We start from the raw sequence: 22,983 nt of genomic DNA, 5'->3' as shown, positions 1-22,983 counted from the left end.
GGGGCACCTGTCTGGCTCAGTCTGTAAAGCATGTGACTCTCCATCTAGGGGTTTTGAGTTCAAGACCAATGTTGGGTATAGAGCTTGTAGAACTTCAAAAAAACCCACACTCGGGCAACCTCTTCAGGGTCCCTTCCCTGCTTGGGAGCTTTGTACTAACACTTCGCTGTCGCTCAATAAACCATGCTTTGCTGCCCACCCTTCAAGCTAAAATATTGAAGTTTTTTTTTGTTTTTTTTTTTTTTTTTTAAAGATTTTATTTATTTTGACAGACAGAGATCACAGGTAGGCAGAGAGGCAGGCAGAGAGGAAAGGAAGCAGGCTCCCTGCTGAGCAGAGAGCCCGACGCGGGGCTCGATCCCAAGACCCCAGGATTATGACCTGAGCCGAAGGCAGAGGCTTTAACCCACTGAGCCACCCAGATGCTCCTATTGAACAGTTTTTGAAAAAAATTTATCTGGTCCTTCCAACATGAATGGTATTTCAGAAAAAGCAAATATTAATGAGTTGTTCATTTCAGAAAAGTTAAGCAGAGGGAAATTAGAAATCTACTCTTTTGCAACCCCTTATGAAATACCTCATCAATGATCATCAATGGATGATCACCAGTAAGGTGGAAAATTGATGGCAAACTTTATCACAGATGGATCAAGATGTAAAACCTGAACCTACAAATTATCCTATTCTAGATCTGCACGTCCAATATAGTGAGCTGCTAGCCACAAGCCTGAATTCAGATGTGTCTGAAGTATACACATTTACATTTCTATTGGACAGTGCTGCTCTAGATCTGGCAGTATTACACAAAACAGAGGTAGAGAACAAATTAAATGATACCACAAATAACCAAATCAGTAACAAATTAAAGGTCACAAATTTTTCAAACAGGAAAGGAAGGTATGGGGGAAACTCAAGACTTCAAGACATCTAAGGGGCAATTAATCGGGGGCGCCTGGGTGGCTCAGTGCGTTAAAGCCTCTGCCTTTGGCTCGGGTCATGATCCCAGGGTCCTGAGATGGAGCCCCACACTGGGGGAGGGGGGGTCTCTGCTCAGCAGGGAGCCTGCTTCCTCCTCTTTCTCTCTCTCTCTCTTCCTGCCTCTCTGCCTACTTGTGATCTCTGTCAAAAAAAAAAGGGGGGGGGAGGGTAATTAATCAAATGCCTATGTGGACATGGACTGGATCTTGATCTGAATAAAGCAAGTTATTAAAAAAGTCTGAAATAATAAAGAAATCTAAACATGGATTGAATATTTGATGGTATTAAGGAATTATTGTTGAGTTTCTTTATGTGATAAGAGCAGTGTGGTTTACATTTTGTTAAAAGTTCTTATCTGCAGGATATATGAAGTCTTAGAATTATTCTAATGAAATTTAAAAGAAAACCAATAAAATAGATGAAAACATGACTAAATATTGGTATTTAACAAGATGAGATGTACTTACAAATTCATTAAATTTCTCTACTTTTGTGTTAGTAAATTTCCATGACAGTTAAAAAAAAATATATCATGAAAAACCCTGACTTCATTTTATGACACAGCCATTTTACAGATACCAAAGTTTTATACATGTGTTTTCTTGTACTTTGGATATAGGACAAATAGGTATGAAAATTTCTTATGTATTCTCCAATTACAACTGTTCCATGGATCTTCAATGTCAAGGATTACAAGGTTCTCTAACTTCCAGTATTTTTCCATCCCAATCCAGTATGGTTGGGATTTTTAAAAATAGTTAGCATTTAAGAAGTGTTTACAAGGGGCGCCTGGGTGGCTCAGCGGGTTAAAGCCTCTGCCTTCAGCTCAGGTCATGATCTCAGGGTCCTGGGATCGAGCCCCACATCGGGCTCTCTGCTCAGCAGAGAGCCTGCTTCCTCCTCTCTCTCTCTGCCTGCCTGTCTGCCTACTTGTGATCTCTGTCAAATAAATAAATAAAATCTTTAAAAAAAAAAAATTAAAAAAAAAAAAAAAAGAAGTGTTTACAAATTACACAATACTTTTATTCTAGAATGAGAGTTCTTTATGCAAAGAGCCACTGAGAAACAGTAACCAAACATTCAAAATAGTCTAAAAAGCTGTCGAGGGGCACCTGGGCAGCTCAGCCGGTTAAGCATCCAACTGCTGGTTTTGGCTCAGGTTATGATCTCAGGGTTGTGAGATGAAGCCCCAAAGGCCATCATGTTCTGTGCTCAGGGGAGGAGTCTACTTCAGATTTTTCCCCTTTTCTCTCCAGCCCCACCCCTCTCTAAAAGAAAGAAAGGTGCCTGGGTGACTCAGTTGAGCGTCTGCCTTCAACTCAGATCATGATACCAAGGTCCTGGAATGGAGCCCTACATCTGGCTCCCTGCTCAGCTAGAAGCCTACTTCTCCCTCTCCCTGCTGTTCCCCCTTCTCCTGCTGTGTCAAATAAAAAAATTAAAAACTAAAACTTTAAAAATAAAATAACATCTTTAAAAAAAGAGAGCTGCTCCTGATATTAAGAATAATGCTGTTTACTCCAAGAGTGGAGCTGTCACTTATTTAAAAACAAAACCAGCTGAAATTTTATAATAAATCATGTTATGTAAGAAGTATTTATTAAATGCTACAATCATCATGAAATGCTTAAGTTCTGTGTAGTTCTGTAAGTAAACACCAACATGGAAATACTTCAGGGGAAAAAAATTCACAGCATCCTGAAGAGAGAAAGCCAGGTAGAAAATAAAACATTTAAGGTGGATTTCAACTTGAACACTATGCATTTAAAAAAAAGAAAAAGGAAAAACAACAATGGGGCGCCTGGTGGCTCAGTGGGTTAAAGCCTCTGCCTCCGGCTCAGGTCATGATCGCAGGGTCCTAGGATCGAGCCCCGCATCGGGCTCTCTGGTCGGCAGGGAGCCTGCTTCCTCCTCTCTCTCTGCCTGCCTCTCTGCCTACTTGTGATTTCTGTCAAATAAATAAATAAAATCTTAAAAAAAAAATAAAAAAAAAAAAAAAAAAACCACCTGAATACAAACTCTTGATAATGTTGAAAACAATATGAAAATTTAAATAAGCCACCACAGGAATCTTCAGAAAACTGAAATCTTTTTATTTATTTGACAGAGAAACAGACACAGTGAGAGAGGGAACACAAGCAGGGCTTGATCATCTGAGCCACAGGCAAGGTAGACACTTAATGACTGAGCCATTCATGCGCCCCTAAAAAGTCTCACGTAATTATGAATTGCTGTAAGCTTTATAAATCTAAAGTAGATAATTTTAACCACTAAACAATACATTATCAACAATGGAACTAGCCATTCTGTGGCACTCAAGATGTCTGTGTGCTTGTTCCCTTTTATTCATAAAGGACAAAAAGAAATGGACTTTTGTCTTACAAACCCTTCAGCTTCCCTAATATTCACACACAGAAAAATATAAGCTATATAGGGGCGCCTGGGTGGCTCAGTGGGTTAAAGCCTCTGCCTTCGGCTCAGGTCATGATCCCAGAGTCCTGAGATCGAGCCCCACATCGGGCCCTCTGCTCAGCAGGGAGCCTGCTCCCCCTTCTCTGCCTGCTTCCTCTGCCTACTTGTGATCTCTGTCGAATAAATAAATAAAATCTTTAAAAAAAAATAAGCTATATAAAATTAACTATGATTCTGACAGCAAATCTTAGCAATGGATAAGCAGTCAAAATTATTCATGGAGATTAAATTCTACAATCATCAGAACATCTTATGTACTCTAAGCTCAGACCTCATTCTCAAATATCTGAACATGGTAGATCAGGAGACCCCCTACTGGTGTAACTAAGACCAAAAACAAAACCAGTTTGTACTGCTAATGCTAAAACATATGTAACATTAAGCATCTTTTATTGAGCATGACATGCTAGACTTACACCAGAAGCTTCTCATGAAACATCCTAATTAATCCAAATTCTTGGTAACACCAAAGTACTATTATCTCAGGTAAGAACAGATAACAGACTGGAGGTGCCTGGGTGGCTCAGTGGTTTAAGTGTCTGCCTTGGGCTCTGGTCATGATCCTAGGGTCCTGGGATGGAGCCCAGCATTGGGCTTCCTGTTCCACACGAAGCCTGCTTCTCCCTCTCCCACTCTCCCTGCATCTCTCTGCCAAATAAATAAAATCTTTGGCGGTGGGGGTGGAGAACAGGTAATAGAATGATATACTATACCTCCATTTTAACAGATGAGAAGGCTCAGCCAAGTTATGTAGACTGCCCAAAACACAGTTGTGCCAAGCAATCTGACTCCACAGCCCATGAGTGACTAAGCTATATTGCCTTTGACCATTCTACTGTGAGCAGGACAGCTATTTAGGAGAGCCACTGTACCTTATGTAATGTCATTCCTATTTTCCTGACCTTACTCAAGACCACCAACTGGTTTATCCAGTCTCTGCTACACAGAAAAGAGTAAAATCCTTATTTAGCCAATTACAACTATGAACTTAATAATTTTTCAACTTAGCTTAATGGAAAGTGAGAAAAACAGAAGCATGAACAGAAAAACTCATATCTGAATTAAACAGTCAACGAAGAAATACAACCCAGATCTTACCTAAAACCTGGCCAGCAATCATTCTGCCATCCTCTCCTGCCACAGCAGCACGGGCATTTCTCTCATTAACATACTGAACAAAGGCAAAGCCCTTATGAACAGAGCAACCCACAATTTTGCCGTATTTTGAGAAGATCGCCTCCACATCAGATTTCTTGACCACAAGAGTATTGAGATTCCCAATGAATACACGGGAGTTCATGGAGCGAGGATCTGTCTTGTTGGTAACATTGCTGGCCATTTTCTTTGATGTTAAGGTTCCTCACAAAGCTGAAAAACTGGATGGGAAAAAAAAAAAAAAAACGCGTTCAGGTTAAAAAAAGAGATTAGAACCAAAATACTCCTTGATAAAACTTTCTACTCTTTATTTTGAACACTGTGACTAGAGTATCACATCAGTCAACTTAATCGGCTCTCACAGAGGAAAGTATATTACTATTTTAGAGAGGACAGCTCCTGAATATATGCACCCTTATACAAATTCAGTCCCATCTTCCCTAGTCTATTCCAGCAGTGCCAGATTATCATTTCAAGGGACCGTGGGTTGCGGGGAGGGGGGGTGCTCTTCAAAGACAACTAGCAACACAATTAAGGGCATTATTCATTTCAAGTGAGCCCTCTCTGTTCTTAAGTCCTCAAGTAAATTAGAATACCTTGAACTCTCTATTATCAACTTCTCATATTTTAACCTCCTTTTCATACTAACCTAACCATTTCCTGCCATATATCAAGAACTCCACCTTCTTACACATTGCTATTATTAAAATGAGTCTCACCTATTCCAAAGATATACAAAACTCTGCCCAAACCATTTTTTAGCTAGATAAATGTGGGCAATAGACCCTCTCCCCTTCAAATATAATTAACTTTATTATACTAAGGCAATATATAGACCCAAATAATTCACTCTGGAAATATTTATTTCCAGGTACATCAAACGATTCAAAATATGCCAGAGATATCTTAAGTAACAATACATCATTTTATAGAATACAATGACTCAATCTACTTTTTATGTGATGATCTAGAAAACACAGCTGGGATATTTGTAATACTAGATGGTGATGATGATAAAACTAGCACATAGAACACTGCATGAATTGAGAGAGGACCAGGAGAACTAAGAAGAGTACCACTTTCCTCAAAACAAAAATTATCTTTTTTAAAAAAAATGTATATGAAGGTTCAGTCACATTGTAATTACAAGGAGATCATGTTCTATCACCTTAGGTTTTTTCAAGTAGAAACATTTTGACATTCTTTTAGGGTATGTATCTGCTGCCCCTTCCCACTCCAACTACCAAGCTTAAAACAGTTTAAGATGGTCCCACATTAGATTCAGAGTACCATTCTTAAGATTAATTTATTTTCCATTCATCCCTTTGAAACTCACATCAGATGAGTATTTAGTATGTTATTTTTCCAATCCCCAGAAGAATGACAAACTAGTTCATGAATTACGTAAAAATATCTTCTATATATGCATATATGTGTGTAACAAAACAGGTAGTGTAACATCATTTATATAGATCACTAATATTCTGATCCTTAAAATACTATTCATTTCACAAGTAGTACTGATTTCTAAAGCTGTAACAACCGCTTTTCCCTCCTAGCCTTTCTAAAATTAAGAAAGTCTTTACTTGATTTTGGTTTCTGAACTATAGCTTTATAAACAAGTTAATTTTTCTTAGACTAAGCAGTAAGAATTTACCAAACAATGGCACAGTTACCAACACTCTTTCAACTCTGAGTCCCAGAAAGCCTCCTCAGAACACCAAAAACAGAAACCTACTGAAAGGACTAATTGGTTTCAAATATTACTGCCGGTTATTAAGGTTTGCTATTAATATAAGAGGGGAGAAAACTCAAGCCAGTTTTCTACAATTATTTTCACAAAAAATAAACATATTCTACATATTATAGTAAATAATAGTAACTAAAACGAAAAATCTTCCTAGATTTAATTAGCAATTACCTGTTGGGGAAGAGAATGGTTCTTTCTACATGCCATCAGCATACTGAACAAGAGTGTAAAACAAACGGACAATAATGTCCCCTTCAAATACACTCCTTGGAACCACAGAAGTCGATTTAAATGGTTATTTTTTCACTTTTTACAAAGACGGTACATAGCTAGAACCAATCTAGAAGTAGACAATTTATTACATATAAAGAATGCCTTAGGATATTAAGGATTAAAACCCATGGAACTCCATCTGGAAAGGCTGATAAAGAAACATCCAGATACACAAGTAAAAAGGTGCTAACGATGATTGCCATCTCTGAATTTAAGTATATAATTTTAGGGCGCCTGGGTGGCTCAGTGGGTTAAAGCCTCTGCCTTCGGCTCGGGTCAAGATCCTAGGGTCCGGGGATCGAGCCCCACATTGGGCTCTCTGCTCCGTGGGGAGCCTGCTTCCTCCCGTCTCTCTCTGCCTGCCTCTCTGCCTACCTGTGATCTCTGTTAAATAAATAAAATCTTTAAAAAAAAAAAAAAAAGTATAAAATTTTATCCATTTTCTCCAATTTTATGTGGTTACTAAATTTGCTACAAGAATCCTGTTAATTTCTGTTAACAGTAATAATGACCTCAGCCTCAAAAGCTTGGCTAAAGGATTTAATGCACATACTAAGGATTTAACCAAGGTATGAGCAACAGTAAAGACAGTAAAGACAAGTGAACCCACAAAGGTCCATTAATCCTGTTCCAAGGAACACATCTTCTAAAGAATAAATTACTACAAATTAATACATTTTTTTCACTGGACATTTACTGAATATCTGGTAAGTACTAGGTACCAAAGCTACTTCAAAGGAAAAACATGAAGAGCAGGATTCCTCAGTTTACACTCTAATGATACCACTTCAAAAACTACTGAAGAGGGACCGTATTTACCAAAATTTTACAAATACCAAATGAACTCAGGTCACATTTCACCCTACCTCTGAAATCTGTTGGGGGGGGTGGATATAAAATGGTCAGTATCCTAAATGCAAAGAAACTAAGGCAGGGGGGAACCCCTAGATTTCCCAGAACAAAACATCATCATAGTTTTTGAACCTTTCTGAATCCCCATATAAAAGCAACTAGATAAACTTGGGTGCCCAGGTACCCCAATCAAAATGCCATAATGCAAGCTGGTAAAGGGAAGCCAATAGCCCACATGTGCATGGTTATCTACCACTGCAGGAGAACCAGAAAGACCTAGAAATGGAAGAATCCCCAAATACCCATTTAGTGGAAAGTCAAGGGAGCCAATTTTAAGAAAAGCAGTTGAAACAGGAAGGGTTTTTTCCCTGCTCCAAGAATGCATGAGTACAAGGTACTGTAACAAAAATGTCTCAAGATGCCAGAGTGGCTTAGTCTCCACAATCTCAAGACTAACTCAGAGCCCCATGTGCAGCATTCCATTCTTTAAACCCTACCAACCCCCCAAAGTAACTACTATTCTTTGTAGTCACCACTTTAAAAATTTTTATTATTTGTGTGAGAGCGCGAGTGGGTGCGAAGGGCAAAGGGAGACTCCCTGCTGAGCAGGGAGTCAGATGTGGGGCTCCATCCAAGAACCGGGAGATCATCACCTGAGCCAAAGGCAGACACTTAACCAACTGAGCCACCTAGGCACCCCCTTAAATTCAAATTTATTGCTTGAAGAATAGAGGGTATTTAACCTGAAGTTTCCCAGTCTGGATTTTCCACAAGTTCATACTCTTAGTACAATTCCATACACTTTATTTTTTGCTTTTTACCTTACATAGATAGCCCTGCAGCACATTACATTCTAAACTCATTTTTAATTTTTAACAATTTGGTATTCTTATTACCAACAACGGCAGTCTTTATTCACAAATCACTTCAGGGGCACCCCAGCTGCCTCAGTAAGAAGAACATAGGACTCTTGATCTCAGGTCTTGAGTCTGAGCTCCAGGTTATGAGTAAAGATTACTATATATAAAAAAAAAATACCTGCAAATCACTTTCAATAATGTGGGAATTATGATCAAATGTTTTAAGTCAATGGGTGCCTGGGTGGCTCAGCTGGTTGAGTGTCTAACTCTTGGTGTCAGCTCTGGTCATGACCTTGTGGATCTTGTGGGATCAACTCCCCTGACTCGACGCTTAGGGGGAGTGTGCTTGGGATTCTCTCTCTTCCCCCTCTCCCTGTGCATGCATAAGCAAGCTGTCTCTAAAATAGACAAATTCTTTTTTTTTTTTTTTTTTTTTTTTTAATTTAGTTATTTGACAGACAGAGATCACAAGTAGGCAGAGAGGCAGGGAAGCAGGCTCTCCGCTGAGCAGAGAGCCCGATGTGGGGCTCGATCCCAGGACCCTGAGACCATGACCTGAGCCGAAGGCAGAGGCTTAACCCACTGAGCCACCCAGGCGCCCCTAAAATAGACAAATTCTTAAAAAAAATGTTTGCAGTTTAAAATTTGGTTAATCCTGGGGCGCCTGGGTGGCTCAGTGGGTTAAGCCTCTGCCTTCGGCTCGGGTCATGATCTCAGGGTCCTGGGATCGAGCCCCGCATCGGGCTCTCTGCCTGCCTCTCTGCCTACTTGTGATCTCTCTCTCTCTCTCTCTGTCAAACAAATAAATAAAATCTTTAAAAAATAAATAAATAAAAATAAAATTTGGTTAATCCTTATCAATCAGTTTATAAATTCCACAACCGGAAGTTTCTGGCACTCTAAATACTCCAAATTTCCTCACAGATGAAATTAGTCCAGTCACATCCTTTTTAAAGTTTTCTCAGAAAAAATGTTTTTTAAAGTTTTTGTTAATTCCAGTTAATATATAGTGTTATATTAGTTTCAGGTGTTAATAGAAAAACCCTTTTCTAAAGGTTTACGTAGTTATGTGTGTACGTAATCTCTATACCCAATGTGGGACCTCAACTCAGCCCAGAGATCAAGTTGCCTTTTCTACCAACTGAGCCAGCCAGATGCCCTAAGGGGGAAAAAAATTGTCAAATTCATTCTTTTTAACATCCAAGTAAAGAAAAGTACACAGAATAAAAAAAAATTCTTTCCTAAAATTGGTTTCAAAGAGTAATATCAAGAGAGTAAACTTCTGGGGCACATGGGGTAGCTCAGTCAGTTAGGCTTCCGACTCTTTGATTTCAGCTGAGGTCATGTTCTCAGGATTGTGGAATCCAGCCCCATGTCTGGCTCCATACTGGGTGTTCAGTCTACTAGAAATTCTGTGTCTCCCTCTCCCACTGGCCCTCCCCAACTCATTCTCTCTCTCTCTCAACAATAAAACAAAAACAAAAAACCCACTATAAATCTTAAAAAAAAAAAAAAAGAGGGTAGATTTCTGAAATATTATGTTCCATGGAAACTGTGCTTCCCATTTAATTCACTACCAATGATCAAGTGGATCTGGTTTCCAGAAAAGCATAATTTGAACACAATAAAATAAAATGGAATGATATCAACATTTTCCTTAAGGTTATTTGAGTGGTAGCACTCAACTGTAGTCCCTGGGTACATACGGACACAGGTGTTATACTATGTATTTTATATTTATGTATACATATATTTTCATCCCACCTTTTTTAAAAACATGGGGCATGAACTCATGACCCTGACATCAAGATGTGAACTGAACTAAATAGCTGGACGCTTAACTAAGCCACCCATGCGCCCCTCATCCCGTCATTTTTACCATCAAAGGATCGGTAAGGCATGTCTTACCTGGTTAACAAATCAAAACTAAGAATACTCAGTTACCTTTATTGCCTTATTAGACCAAAGGATCTATGCATCTAATCAAAGACTTTATGTTAAAGCAATAAAACCAAGAGATTTTCGGGGTGCCTGGGTGGCTGAGGTGGTTAAGTGCCTTCAGATCGGGTCATCTGGAATTAAATCCCACAAGTGGGCTCCTTGCTCAGCAGGAAGCCTACTTCTCCCTCTGCTTGTTCATTCTGACAGGTTTTTTTTTTTAATAGAAATGTTTCTATTTCCATTTCTGCCATTCTATTTATATCCTAAAACCAACAAATAAATAAAAAAATCTACATCTGCTCAGAATGCAAGCAAGCCTCTCAAAATTTTATTTTTAACTGTCCATTTTGAAGATCATGCTATCCTGATTCTTTGCCCTCTTGAGACAAACCTATCTTGGATTTTCAATCTAGCTAAAAAGTTGGGAATTGTTTGTAACAAGTACTCCGTTTCTCTTAAGTTAGCATTAAATCTCACAAATTCTGCTGGGAAAAGGTGCAGTAAGGTGGGAGAGGCAAATTGCACTATTTGATAATTACGAGTGGTACACAACTCAAATAGTCCAAAACTATGGATTTTGATGGGGCCAAAATCAATTTATAACTAGAATTAAGCCTTTAGCTTCCTTGCCTTTATTTGCAGGGCAGTGTAACTCCACCTTTAGTGGAAATGGATTGAAAAGATAAATATTTGACAACACAGTGCCACTATTCAGACTGTGTTCATTATATTTAGGCAAATTTACTACAAAGAAAAAACCCATCAGAGAAATTAGGTAATACACCCAAGATGTTTCTACTGAAATTTCAGCCAATGCTCTACCTGCTCACCCTATTCACCTAGGCTACTCACAGTTATACTTACTCACATTATCTAGTAGCCCAGAAAGAAAAACATCAAACACAACATCTGAATGGCTTATGAAATGTCAAATCATACTAACAGAAAACAAAGGAAATAACCTGCCTCAGACAAGAAAATGCAGAAATCTACCTCAGAATTTTTATTTCTACCCCTTAACTAGCCTATACATTCAATTTGAATCAAATGCAACTACCAAATGGCTGTTACTTCCCAACTTTCTGTGAATACAGAAAGCAAAATATCACTAGATGGCAGCAACGAGTTGGCAATTTTTTTTTTTTTTAAAGATAACTAATCTAGAGTCCAAGTTTTTCTATTTCATACTGCCTTTCACAATCTGTCAACGTTTCTCAGTACCTTTTGGATACTATAAAATTCCCCTTCTACTTAAAGCATCATCATCTGAACTAAGTTATCTGTCTTTAACAAACTTAAGTTCCTATTTTGCCCATTTCTATCTGGCCCTCATTTGTTCTCTACCTATGTTATCTTTAGTGCATTCCATCAATTATTTCCCTCTGGCTAACAATGAACTATCCATGTGTCTGCAAAAACAGTGTACTTTAATCTGCTCCACCCCCAAAACTTTTTTTTTGTTTTTGTTTCTTCAAAACAGGTATAACCTCAAGGTCAAGAATACTAACACTGATTAAACAGCATTATGTTGGTACTTTTAAGGACCTTTTCAGGACACAAAAACCTAAGTGGGCCATTTTTATTTTTACTCATTTATTCTTCTAGGTAGGTTCCACACCCAGCGTGGAGCCCAACACAGGCCTTGAATTAATGATCCCAAGATCAAGACCTGAGGTGAGATCAAGAGTCAGACACTTAGCCAACTGAACCAGGTTCCCCCAAAGCTGGTCATTTTTTGGATAAGCTATTCCAACTGTTATGCCTAAGAATTAAAACTAAGAGAATATTCAAGATATTACAAATTACAGAGAAAAATAAGTAATTCAATAAATGGTAGCCCATGACTATTAAAAACCAAAGAAACTCTCAAAAAATGTAATTCAGTAACCAAAATAAATTATAGATGGATCAAAACTTAAGTAAAAAATTTTACACACAGTCGCCAAAACCTGAACAACAGAAAACATGCAACAGCCCCAACAAATATGAACAGGAAAAAAAAGGTCAGGAAATGCAAAACAAATAGATCATAAACATGAAAAATTTTAATTTAAGGAATAATTTAGACAGGGCCCCTGGGTGGCTCAGTCGTTCAGTGTCTGTCTTCAGCTCAGGTTGTGATCCTAGGGTCCTTGGATGGAGCCCCACATTTGACTCCCTGTTCAGTGGGAAGCCTGCTTCTCCCTCCCCCACTCCCCCTGCTTGTGTTCCCGCTCTTGCTGGGTCTGTCAAATAATAAAATCTTTAAAAATAAAAAAAATAATTAAAAAAATAAAAGAAAAATAGTAATTCAGGTAACTGTCGATGTATGCTAAAATCACTGGGGAAAAAGTATCAAGCTTTTCTGCCCAAAAAGGGCAGAAAACAAGATTTATATGATCTCAAAATATTACCCAAAATACTGATCATAAAGGGAAAAAAATGTACTTTTGAAACGGAAAATAAATGCCACCACTTAAACTGATCTGACATTACACGCCTCCTGATGTGACAAAAATAAGAAAAACACATCACCTGTGCAATATCCTCGGTACAATATCTGAACCTGCACACAGGGAAATACATACAAAGTAGAAACCTTTTCTAGATTAAGAAAGCAATGTGTGAACCTTTGAAACTTGACTGAACTGATTGCAAACATTTTTTTTGGTGACAGGGAATTTTATTATGGACTGTATACAAGAGACTATTGAATCAGTGTTACTAATTTTCACTGGCTTGGTAATTTCGTTTATATAGATTATATTTATTCTTAGAGGAGATGCAGGCATCTTCAAGTTCTTAAGTGAACTATCATGCCTAAAACTATTCAAGGGCAAAACAAAACACCACACATATGGAGAGCAAACACAGCAATCTACACAGCAGCTACCAGAACAAGAAGGCTGGAACATGGATGGTTTATTTTACATATGTAGTATTACCTGTTCCAAAGTTTTTTAAAGCTCCTATTAACAACAAAGAGAAAAAAGATATACACCAGGTCTCACATTTTAGCGAATTCCCAGAAAGTAGTATTTTCTATCAGATTTGCTAACTGAAGAATGATCGTCCGATGGGGTGAAAAGGTATGGCACTCCCACTGCTATAACTAAGTAAACAAACGAGACGTAAACCAGTACATATTTCTCTAGGTTCCTTTGAAAATTCTTAAAAAGTGCCAAACAACGGCTGGGCCTACATACTTGCATTAATTAAGCAACTGGCAATGTTAAATTTCAGCTTATCCTATGTTTGGAATTGAAACAGAAAACTCTTGAGCATCTGTAAGCTCTGTGAATCCCTTTTAATAAAAAACACTACATAACCACTTAAAACATATTGTAGAAAACTAAGTGAAGAATGTTTATAATACACCCTAAAACTACATATGGTAATGACTCCATACTGCTAAAAATTCATAAAAAATATAGGTGTACAGGTATAAGATAGAAATGAACCAAAACACCAAAATATTAAATAGTGCTCCAGAAAAATATTGTTTTATATATGTATTTCCTTCAAGGATCCCTTAATAAGCATTTTTATAGAAGACTGTTCCTACCCAAGTATAAATGGGTAATATAATGACAAAAAAAAAATTTTTTTTTAAGATTTTATTTATCTGACACAGAGAGAGGGATCACAGTAGGCAGAGAGGCAGAGAGAGAGAGGAGGAAGCAGGCTCCCCACTGAGCAGAAAGTCCGATGCGGGGCTCAATCCCAGACCCGAGCCAAAGGCAAAGGCTTTAACCCACTGAGCCACCCAGGCGCCCCGACAAAAATTTTAAAGTGAAGGTCTTTAAGAAAATATTCGCAGAGGGGTGCCTGGATGGCTATTAAGCATCTGCCTTTGGCTCAGGTCATGATCCCAGGGTTGTGGGATCGAGCCCCACACTGGGCTCCCTGCTCAGTGAGCCTGCTTTTCCCCCTTCTGTGTGATGTCAAATAGATAAATAAATAAAATCTTTAAAAAAAAAAAAAAATTCCCACAATCTTGAAGAGGGAAAAATCAAATCATATAGTTCAACCACCCTGCAGTTCTTCAAATGATGTTAAAATCCCCTTACAACATCCTTGCTCACTAATAATCTAGCCTCTTGGGGCTCACTGTTGGCACAGGTCATGATCCTAGGGTCCTGGTATGCTCCATCATCAGGATCCCCGCTCCGCAGGAAGCCTGCTTCTCCCTCTCCCACTGTTTGTGTTCCTTCTATCACTGTTTATCTCTGTCAAATAAATAGTATCTTTTTAAAAAAATGATAATTTAGCCTCTTGAGAAATGCCACCAAAATGAAGGAATTCATGTTATTCAATTCTAAAACTTAACTGCCTTTTAATGAGTTTCTTCCTTTAGTACCCTCCTTCAATGCCCATTCATTACCATTAAAATTAATTTTTTTCTGTAACCTAAAATTATCTTATTCAAACTACTCCCTATCCTCACCACCTTCCATGAAAATAAAACTGGTGCCTTGTAACAAATACAATTTAATCTGTCAATGTCCCTTTGAACACAGTACCAGTCCAAATTTGGTTGCTCTTTCAAGAATGGAACACACTCTGATGCTATTCAGATGCTACGGTTTCTGGTAACTTTTGCACTGTCAACACATGCAGAATTCACTAAGTAAACCCCCTAATTCTTAAACATTTATTTTTTTTTTTAAAGATTTTTTTTTTTTTTAATTTGTCAGAGAGAGAGAGCAAGCACAGGCAGACAGAATGGTAGGCAGAGACAGAGGGAGAAGCAGGCTCCTTGCTTGGCGGGGAGCCTGATGTGGGACTCGATCCCAGGACGCTGGGATCATGACCTGAGCCGAAGGCAGCTGCTTAACCAACTGAGCCACCCAGGCGTCCCTCTTAAACATTTATTAATATAATGCTAACTTCCCATATTGGGACAACTTTGTTAGTTTTCTTTACATTTAGTACAGAGCTTTACATTTCAAATACCATTTCATCCTCTATCTAGTTCCAGCCTGAAGTTTCAAATTTTGTTTGTTAAGTATTTTATTAACAACCTTGCAATTATGTATTCTTCACTGATTTGTTCACCATACTGAGACTTGCCCTCATCATTTTAAAAAGTTTAATGCAATTTTCCTTCAAAATTTTTTTCATGTTATGTACTAGTCTCAAAACAGTGACAACCAACAAAGTCAGTCCCAAGTGTTAAGTCCTTTTGCATATTTCCTCTATACTGAAAAGCCCTACTCTGGTTTAGTTTTGAGCAGGACCTGAGTTATTAACTAAAAAACCTGCAAAACAAAATTTAGGTAAAGCCTTTTTCAAAAAAATAATTTTAAACCGCAAAGGAAAATACCTACTCCCACAAATTCAAGCCATACCCACCATGACCAAACTTTGCTTAAAATAGTGACTAATGCGACTTCCTAAATAGAACATAAAAATTCAGGGCGCCTGGGTGGCTCAGTGGGTTAAAGCCTCTGCCTTCGGCTCAGGTCATGATCCCAGGGTCCTGGGATCGAGCCCCACATCGGGCTCTCTGCTCAGCAAGGAGCCTGCTTCCCCCCCCCACCGCCTGCCTGCCTCTCTGCCTACTTGTGATCTCTGCCAAACAAGTAAAAAAAAAAAAAAAAAAATCTAAAAAAAAAAAAAAAAAACAAAACTCAACACATCACCACACTAAAGTACAAAAACAAAAAAGGCATAAAAATGAAGACAAAAAAAAACCCTTGATGTCTGCAATACACATATTCACAATTCAAGTTCTTAATAATGTATACAAAAATGCATGAAAATAATAATACAACCTAATGATTTAAGAGCTGAGACTTTGGGGTCAAGCAGACTTGTTTCAATTTTAAGCTCAACCCCTCTGAACAGTGTACACTACCCTCTGGGAAGCCAATCCCTTCAAAAACCAGACTCTCCAACTGTAAAAGGAGTATCATTGACAGTACTTGTCTCACAGGCATAAATGAAGTACAGAAAACACTGACATGGTGCCTGGCACATATCAAGTATTGCTGCTGCAGCTGCAGCTATTACTACATTATTTACTATTACTGGTAAATACCAACAAAAAAAATGGGCCAAGGATGCATACAGATTATTCGCAAATAATACTAAGATCCAGAGATTTTTTAAAAAATTCAACATCACTGTTAACAGGAATACAAATTAAACCAATTATCATACTTCACTTACCGAACAAGGATAAACATTTTAAGTTGAAATAGTAATTTTTACATATTATTTCTATGAATTGGTACCATACTTTCACAGGTAATTGGGACTTTTATATGGGACTGGCTAAATCAACTTCAGTGCATCAATCCAACTGAATACAAGTAGCAACAATTATTTTAAAATGACAGTGTATTGACACTGAGAGATGTTCAAGATGTTAAGCAGCATACATAGTATACAGCTGACCCCTGAACAACATAAGGAGCTATGGGCATTAACCTCCCCACTGTGCCGCAAAAATAAACCCACATGTAACTTGACTCCCCAGAAACTTTACCAGTAAGTTAATACATATTTTGTAGATTATATACTGCATTCTTACAACAAAAATAAAAATTGTTAAAATCGTAAGGAAAATACACTTCTAGTACTGTACTGTATTTGTATCTTTAAAAACCCACCTAAGTGGACTCATACAGTTCAAACCTGTGTTGTTTAACTGTCAACTGTTATCTAAATTATGTCTAAGCTATCTCAGGATGCAGTAGTATTCTTATGTTTTTAAGTATTTTTTCTCAATTTTTCTTCAAGAACCATACTGCTTTCATAATTTTATTTTGCCAAGATAGCTTAATGCTACCTTGAGATTTAATGATTGTGATACACCGCTTGGCCTAGAATCAGCAAAGATTTCTATAACTCCCTAAACAGAAGTTGGAAAGGTTGAGTGCTTCCCTTCTATCAGACCATTTCAAAACTGTAAAATCAAGAAAATGGGCATCTCTAAGACCAATTTTCCACTGGATATTTTGTTTCATAAATTTGGGGTCTCTCATTGTTAGTTCTGACAAATACAAGACAATTCTCTAGTCTCAACCTTCATAATCAACTGTCATTATTAAAAAATGTTATTTGTTGGGGTGCTTGGGTGGTTCGGAGGGTTAAGCCTTTGCCTTCAGCTCAGGTCATGATCTCAGGGTGCTGTGACCAAGCCCCGCATTGGGCTCTCTGCTCAGCAGGGAGCCTGCTTCCCCCTCTCTCCACCTGCCTCTCTGCCTACTGTGATCTGTCAAATAAATAAATATTTTTTTTTAAAAGAAAAATGTTATTTGTGTGCTTCAGAGTGTTCTATCAGACTTAAGGGGCGGGCCGCTGGCTGCCTCGGTTGGTAGAGCACGTGACTCTTGATCTTGGGGATTGTTGGGCAGAGCCCAACTGCACGCAAAGATTACATAAAAATTAAAAAGGGGGAGTGGTGCCTGGGTGGTTAAGTGCCTATCTTTGGCTCAGACTATGACCCCAGAGTTCTGGGATCCAGCCCTGCATCGCACTGGACTCCCTCTCTCCCTCTGCTTGTGCTCTCTCACAATCTGTCAAAGAAAAAGAAAATCTAAAAAAGAATCCAGCATTTTAGAAGCCTATCATATTTTTAAATTTATATTATTTTTATTAACATGCTATTATTTGCCCCAGGGGTACAGGTCTGTGAATCATCAGGCTTACACACTTCACAGCACTCACCTTATCACATATCCTCCCCAATGTCCATAACCCAACCACCCTCTCCATACCCTCCTCCATTTGTTTTGTGAGACTAAGTCTCTTTCAGTTTGTCTCCCTCCCCATCCCATCTTATTCCATTTTTTCCTTCCCTACCCCCAAACCTCCCACTCAGTCTCAAATTTCTCCTATCAGGGAGATCATATGATAATTGTCTTTCTCTGACTGATTTCACTCTGCGTAATACCCTCTAGTTCCATCCATGTTGTTGAAAATAAGCCTATCATATTCTTAACCAGAGCAGCCTCTATATAGAACTCCCCTTGACAAACATCTATTTACTTTGGGAACACTTTAAGCCATTTAAAAACAAGAGGTCCCCCAAATCTTCAAGTATCAAATAAGCATTAGAAATATTTATGGGGCACCTGGGGTGGCTCAGTCATTTAAGGGTCTGCCTTAGGCTCAGATCTTGACCCTAGGAGAGACACTCCCTACTCAGCAGGGAGTATGCCACTCTCTCTCCCTCAGCCCCTCCTCCCACTTGTGTTCTCGCTTGCTCATGCTCTCTCAAATAAAATCTTAAAAAAATTCTTTCCCCTTTTTACAGGGAAAGAACTAAGATCAACATTTCAAAATTACTACAGTAAGGTCAATAAATCTCAACTGGGATATAAAACATCAAAAACATACGCACTAGATAGAAATAGTAAGTAAAAAGAAGGGCGCCTGCATGGCTCAGTGGGTTAAGCCTCTGCCTTTGGCTCAGGTCATGATCTCAGGGTCCTGGGATTGAGCCCCACACTGGGCTCTCTGCTTGCTGGGGAGACTGCTTCCCCCCGTCTCTCTGCCTGTTGCTCTGCCTACTTGTGACCTCTGTCAATTAAAAATAAAATCTTTAAAAAATAGTAAGTTAAAAGATATAAGAAGGACTTACTATTTCTAGTATTAACTAAAATTCTTTTGTGAATGAGAATCTAGTTTAATTTGTATAAACCCCTGGTAAGAACACTATCCTTATACTTGAGATTCATGCTTTTAAGTTTTAGGGGTCTGTCTTAAAATCAGAATTTCCTTCAAATGGTTTAGCAAGTAACAATGAAAGAAAATGAAACTATGGCAATCTAGGTGGAAGATATACAGAAATTCATCTACACGGACCTGCAAAATTTTGTTTTTAAACTATTACTCTCAAAAAAATAAATAAATAAAATAAAATAAAAATAAAATATTACTCTCTTCAGCTATCATTTACTACCAAAAATAGAGTGGTCATATTATACGAGATATATCATTTCCCTAAGAGCTGTGATAATTCAAAATACATTTATTTCAGATGTATTTATTTCAATTACTAGCTTAAGTGGTATAACCATTTACCCATCCTGCCTGTTTGAAATTAGTTGATTCTTACCCTTATTTGTAATTTGGGGAGATCATTAGTTCAAATCTTATGCAAAAATAGTTACTTTTTACATTGTATTATTTCAAATTTACACAAAATGGAGCCACACCATGATCCTCAACTTCCCCCCCAAACACCAAAAACTCTTGCCACAAAGCCCACCAAAATTTCTAAGTCACGAGCAAGCGATAAAAAAGGAATGCAAATAGTCTAGACCTCTTTATCTTTACTGTACCCAGCACAGTTCTAGAAGAGAGCACTGAAATTCTGTATTTCTATGAAGCTTCCAGATGATGATGATGATGATGATGATGACGACAACGATGATGTTGTTGTTGCTGCTGGAGCACAGACCATATTCTGAATAGCAAAGGTCAACAATACTTACTGACAGAAGATTTAATTATCTTTGAGTTCCAACAAAATATGCTTTTTAAAGTGTATCATGGATACATGTGTTTGGAAAATCAGGATTTTTCACACAATTTACCAAGATAATACTATGCCTTTTTTGTTGTGTTACACCCCAGTGGGATCTGGGGAAGCACACAGCTGTCAAATAAAACATATTAGCATTTCTCCAATCATATGCATAATCACAGTCATTTAATGTAACAGACTATAAATAATCTCACATCAACTGACATCAGGCTTGTCACCAAACTGTCAAACTAATGAAAAAAATTTTCCATACATTTTTACCTTTCTGAATTGTAAATAAAAGATCTTGGACCAGTAGAGGAAATTATTTTGTGTAAGGAAATTATTTTAATAAGGAAATCCAACTTAAATTTACAACATTCTCCATCACTCAGATCTAAGCAGCTAGAACATAGGATTATACCTAAATCTGAGTATTAACAGTAAAATATACAGAGAGGAATCCCATCTTTTGCTACCCTGACCTCAATTTTATCACCAATGAGAATAAACATGCCAAGAGTCTTTCAAATTAAAAAAACTAAATTTCTAATAAAGGAACTTCTCAAAATCCAGAAAGGACCAAGCAAAAAACATGTAAGCAAAAGTCAATCATCTTTGTTAATACTCCCACAAAAATGAAACACAATTGGGGAATGCCTTTTTCAGCCCCCACAGCAGTATTTTAGGGTCTTAAATATTTTTGACAATGATTTTATTTCCAAGTCCTTATCTTTCAAAAATACATATTGAAAGATCTACAGATGAAATATATAAAGGATTTGCTTCAATAACAAAGCTGAGAGGACAGATGCAGGTACAGATGGAACAAGATTACCAAAGGACTATTAAAGCTGGACAATTTCATGGAAATTATACTCCTCTGGGAATTTTTCACAATAAAATGAAAACAGCACCAAATATATGCATACACAGATCTAAAAATAAAATAATTAAGGGAATCTACAAAATTTTGTCAGACTGTTCAATTATGTATGAAAGGGGAAAATGGGAAGAACATAAGGGCCCAAAATAGTTCTAGTTAAGTAAAATACTGTACAAGAATGTAATATATGAAGCTATTTAAATGTTCAGATTTCTACTAATTTTATGTTATGTTCACATGAAGTAAAAAAATTTTTCCACTTGAATGTATGTGCTATACGTATGAATGACTTTTTGGAAAGCCTATATATACATGCATACTCAAGAGAGTATTTTTTTTTTAAAGATAAAGTTCTTCCAAATTTTGTCTACAGCCCCATCATAAGAAGCACAATAGCCTATGCTCTCAAATGAAAACCTGATTCCTTCCACCACAGCCAAACCTATCTTAAAGCGTTTTTCAACACACACACAGCAAGTTTCCCTCCAACCCTAACAATACTGTTTTACCTGTATCTTTCAAAGTATTTCCCTATACCTTTACACAGATGATAAACTTCTATGTGTGCCGGAGAAAAGACCACAGTACCCAGTGGGGATGGGGAAGCTTGAAGGTCTAAGTGAGTTTGGAAAACATCAGTGAGGCCATGACCTTTGAGTTAAGAACCTAAAAATGAAATGAGAAACCTAAACTTAGGAATGTCTTGGGGAAGAAAATTCCAAGGAAGGCTCTGAGACAGGACCATCTAGCATTCAAGACTCAGTAAGGAGGCAATGTGATAGAGAATATACTGTATGTATACAACTAGTAAGGGAGGAGAAGCACAACAGACCATGTAGGATATTTTTTAAAATCACAATGAATTTTTTTTAAAGATTTTATTTATGTATTTGACAGATCACAAGTAGGGAGAGAGGCAGGCAGAGAGAGAGAAGAGAAAGCAGGCTCCCCGCTGAGCAGAGAGCCCAATGCAGGGCTCCATCTCAGGACCCTGGGGGATCATGACCCGAGCCGGAAGGCAGAGGCTTTAACCCACTGAGCCACCCAGGTGCCCCATCACAGTGAATTTTAACACTGAAAATAGGGAGCTACTGAGTTTCAAGCGGCAAATCCTTTAAGCAGTATGTTTTTCCAACATTACATTTGAGCAGGACCAATCTAGCTACCACACACCAGTGGGAAGGGGTAAAAGAAACCTAAACCTATCCCAATAATGCACAAGAGACAACTGCAGCTTGAAACTGGACCAAGCCATGGCAGTGTGATCAATACTTGTATTTTAAAGGAAGCCCTGACAGGATACTCCATCAAGCCCGAAGGTGAGGTCTAGGAGAAGAAAAAAAAAAAAAACAGGATGGCTAACTGAAGTCTGACTCTATGACATAAAAACTGGAGTTTCATTAACTGCAACTGGCAACACTGGTTTGAGAGAACAGCAGGAGCCCCATCTTTTAATTGATATAGTTTTAAATTGATATAGTTCATATTCAGGGGTGCAGTCAGCTAGGTAACTAGACAGACTGGCATGTCATTCAAAGTTAAGTCTGGTGATGCAAGCATGAGAATCATTAGCTTGGATGGTATAGAAAATCATCTGACCGAATGAAGTAACACAGGGAGTTTGAGTAAAAAGAGAAATGGGAAGACTGGACACAAGAGTACTCCAACAGAGTGGAAGAATAAGCCAGAAACAGAACAAAAACCTAAAAACTATATAAAAAATGCTTCAAGGAGCAAACTGGGATGTGTTTTTTTTTAAACTACAAATAGTTATTTCTTCAACTAAAACTCACTTTTGAAATGTGTTTACTTCCCTGAAATATGATCACATCCAAACATTTTATTTATAAAATTATACCACAAAGCTGCATCTATCTAAATTGACTACTTTGGACTCTCCATCATTTTCATTTAAAGTGATTAAGAACTAAATTATTTAATATTTTAATGATAGTATTTAGTTGCATACTCTAAAAATAGAAGTCCAGGGCACCTGGGTGGCTCAGTGGGTTAAGTCGCTGCCTTCAGCTCAGGTCATGATCTCAGGGTCCTGGGATCGAGTCCCAAATCGGGCTCTCTGCTCAGTAGGGAGCCTGCTTCCTTCTCGCTCTCTGCCTACTTGTGATCTCTGTCAAATAAATAAATAAAATCTTAAAAAAAAAAAAAAAATTTTCTAGAAGCAGTTGGGCCGCAGCCTTTGGCTGAGGTCATGATCCCAGGGTCCTGAGATGGAACCCCTCATTGGGCTCCTTGCTCAGCAGGGAGCACGAGTCTCTCTCTGCCTCTGCCTGCTTGCGCACTCTCTCTCTCTGACCAATAAATAAAATCTTCCCAAAAAAAAAAAAAAAAAAAAAAA

General features: G+C 37.9%; 1 protein-coding gene across 10 annotated transcripts in view; it reads right to left on the bottom strand.

Moving 5' to 3' along the window:
* Positions 1 to 22,983, bottom strand: part of LOC111153177 (heterogeneous nuclear ribonucleoprotein C (C1/C2)) — a 57,608-nt gene that overhangs the window by 24,940 nt on the left and 9,685 nt on the right. For 9 of the 10 annotated variants that reach the window (XM_022512017.1, XM_022512021.1, XM_022512013.1 and 6 more), the window contains one exon: positions 4,549 to 4,826. In XM_022512017.1, coding sequence (XP_022367725.1) covers positions 4,549 to 4,789 — 241 coding nt within the window. In that variant the 5' untranslated portion in view covers positions 4,790 to 4,826. Of the gene's footprint in view, positions 1 to 4,548; positions 4,849 to 22,983 lie in introns of those variants that run through there. The other variant, XM_022512014.1, reaches the window with a different exon arrangement.

The sequence above is a fragment of the Enhydra lutris genome, unplaced genomic scaffold (assembly GCF_002288905.1).
Source record: "Enhydra lutris kenyoni isolate GAN:26980312 unplaced genomic scaffold, ASM228890v2 scaffoldscaffold31, whole genome shotgun sequence".
In the NCBI taxonomy this organism is placed as follows: domain Eukaryota; kingdom Metazoa; phylum Chordata; class Mammalia; order Carnivora; family Mustelidae; genus Enhydra; species Enhydra lutris.
Note: the sequence above shows the minus strand (reverse complement) of the source record. Positions and strands in the feature narration are given on the sequence as shown.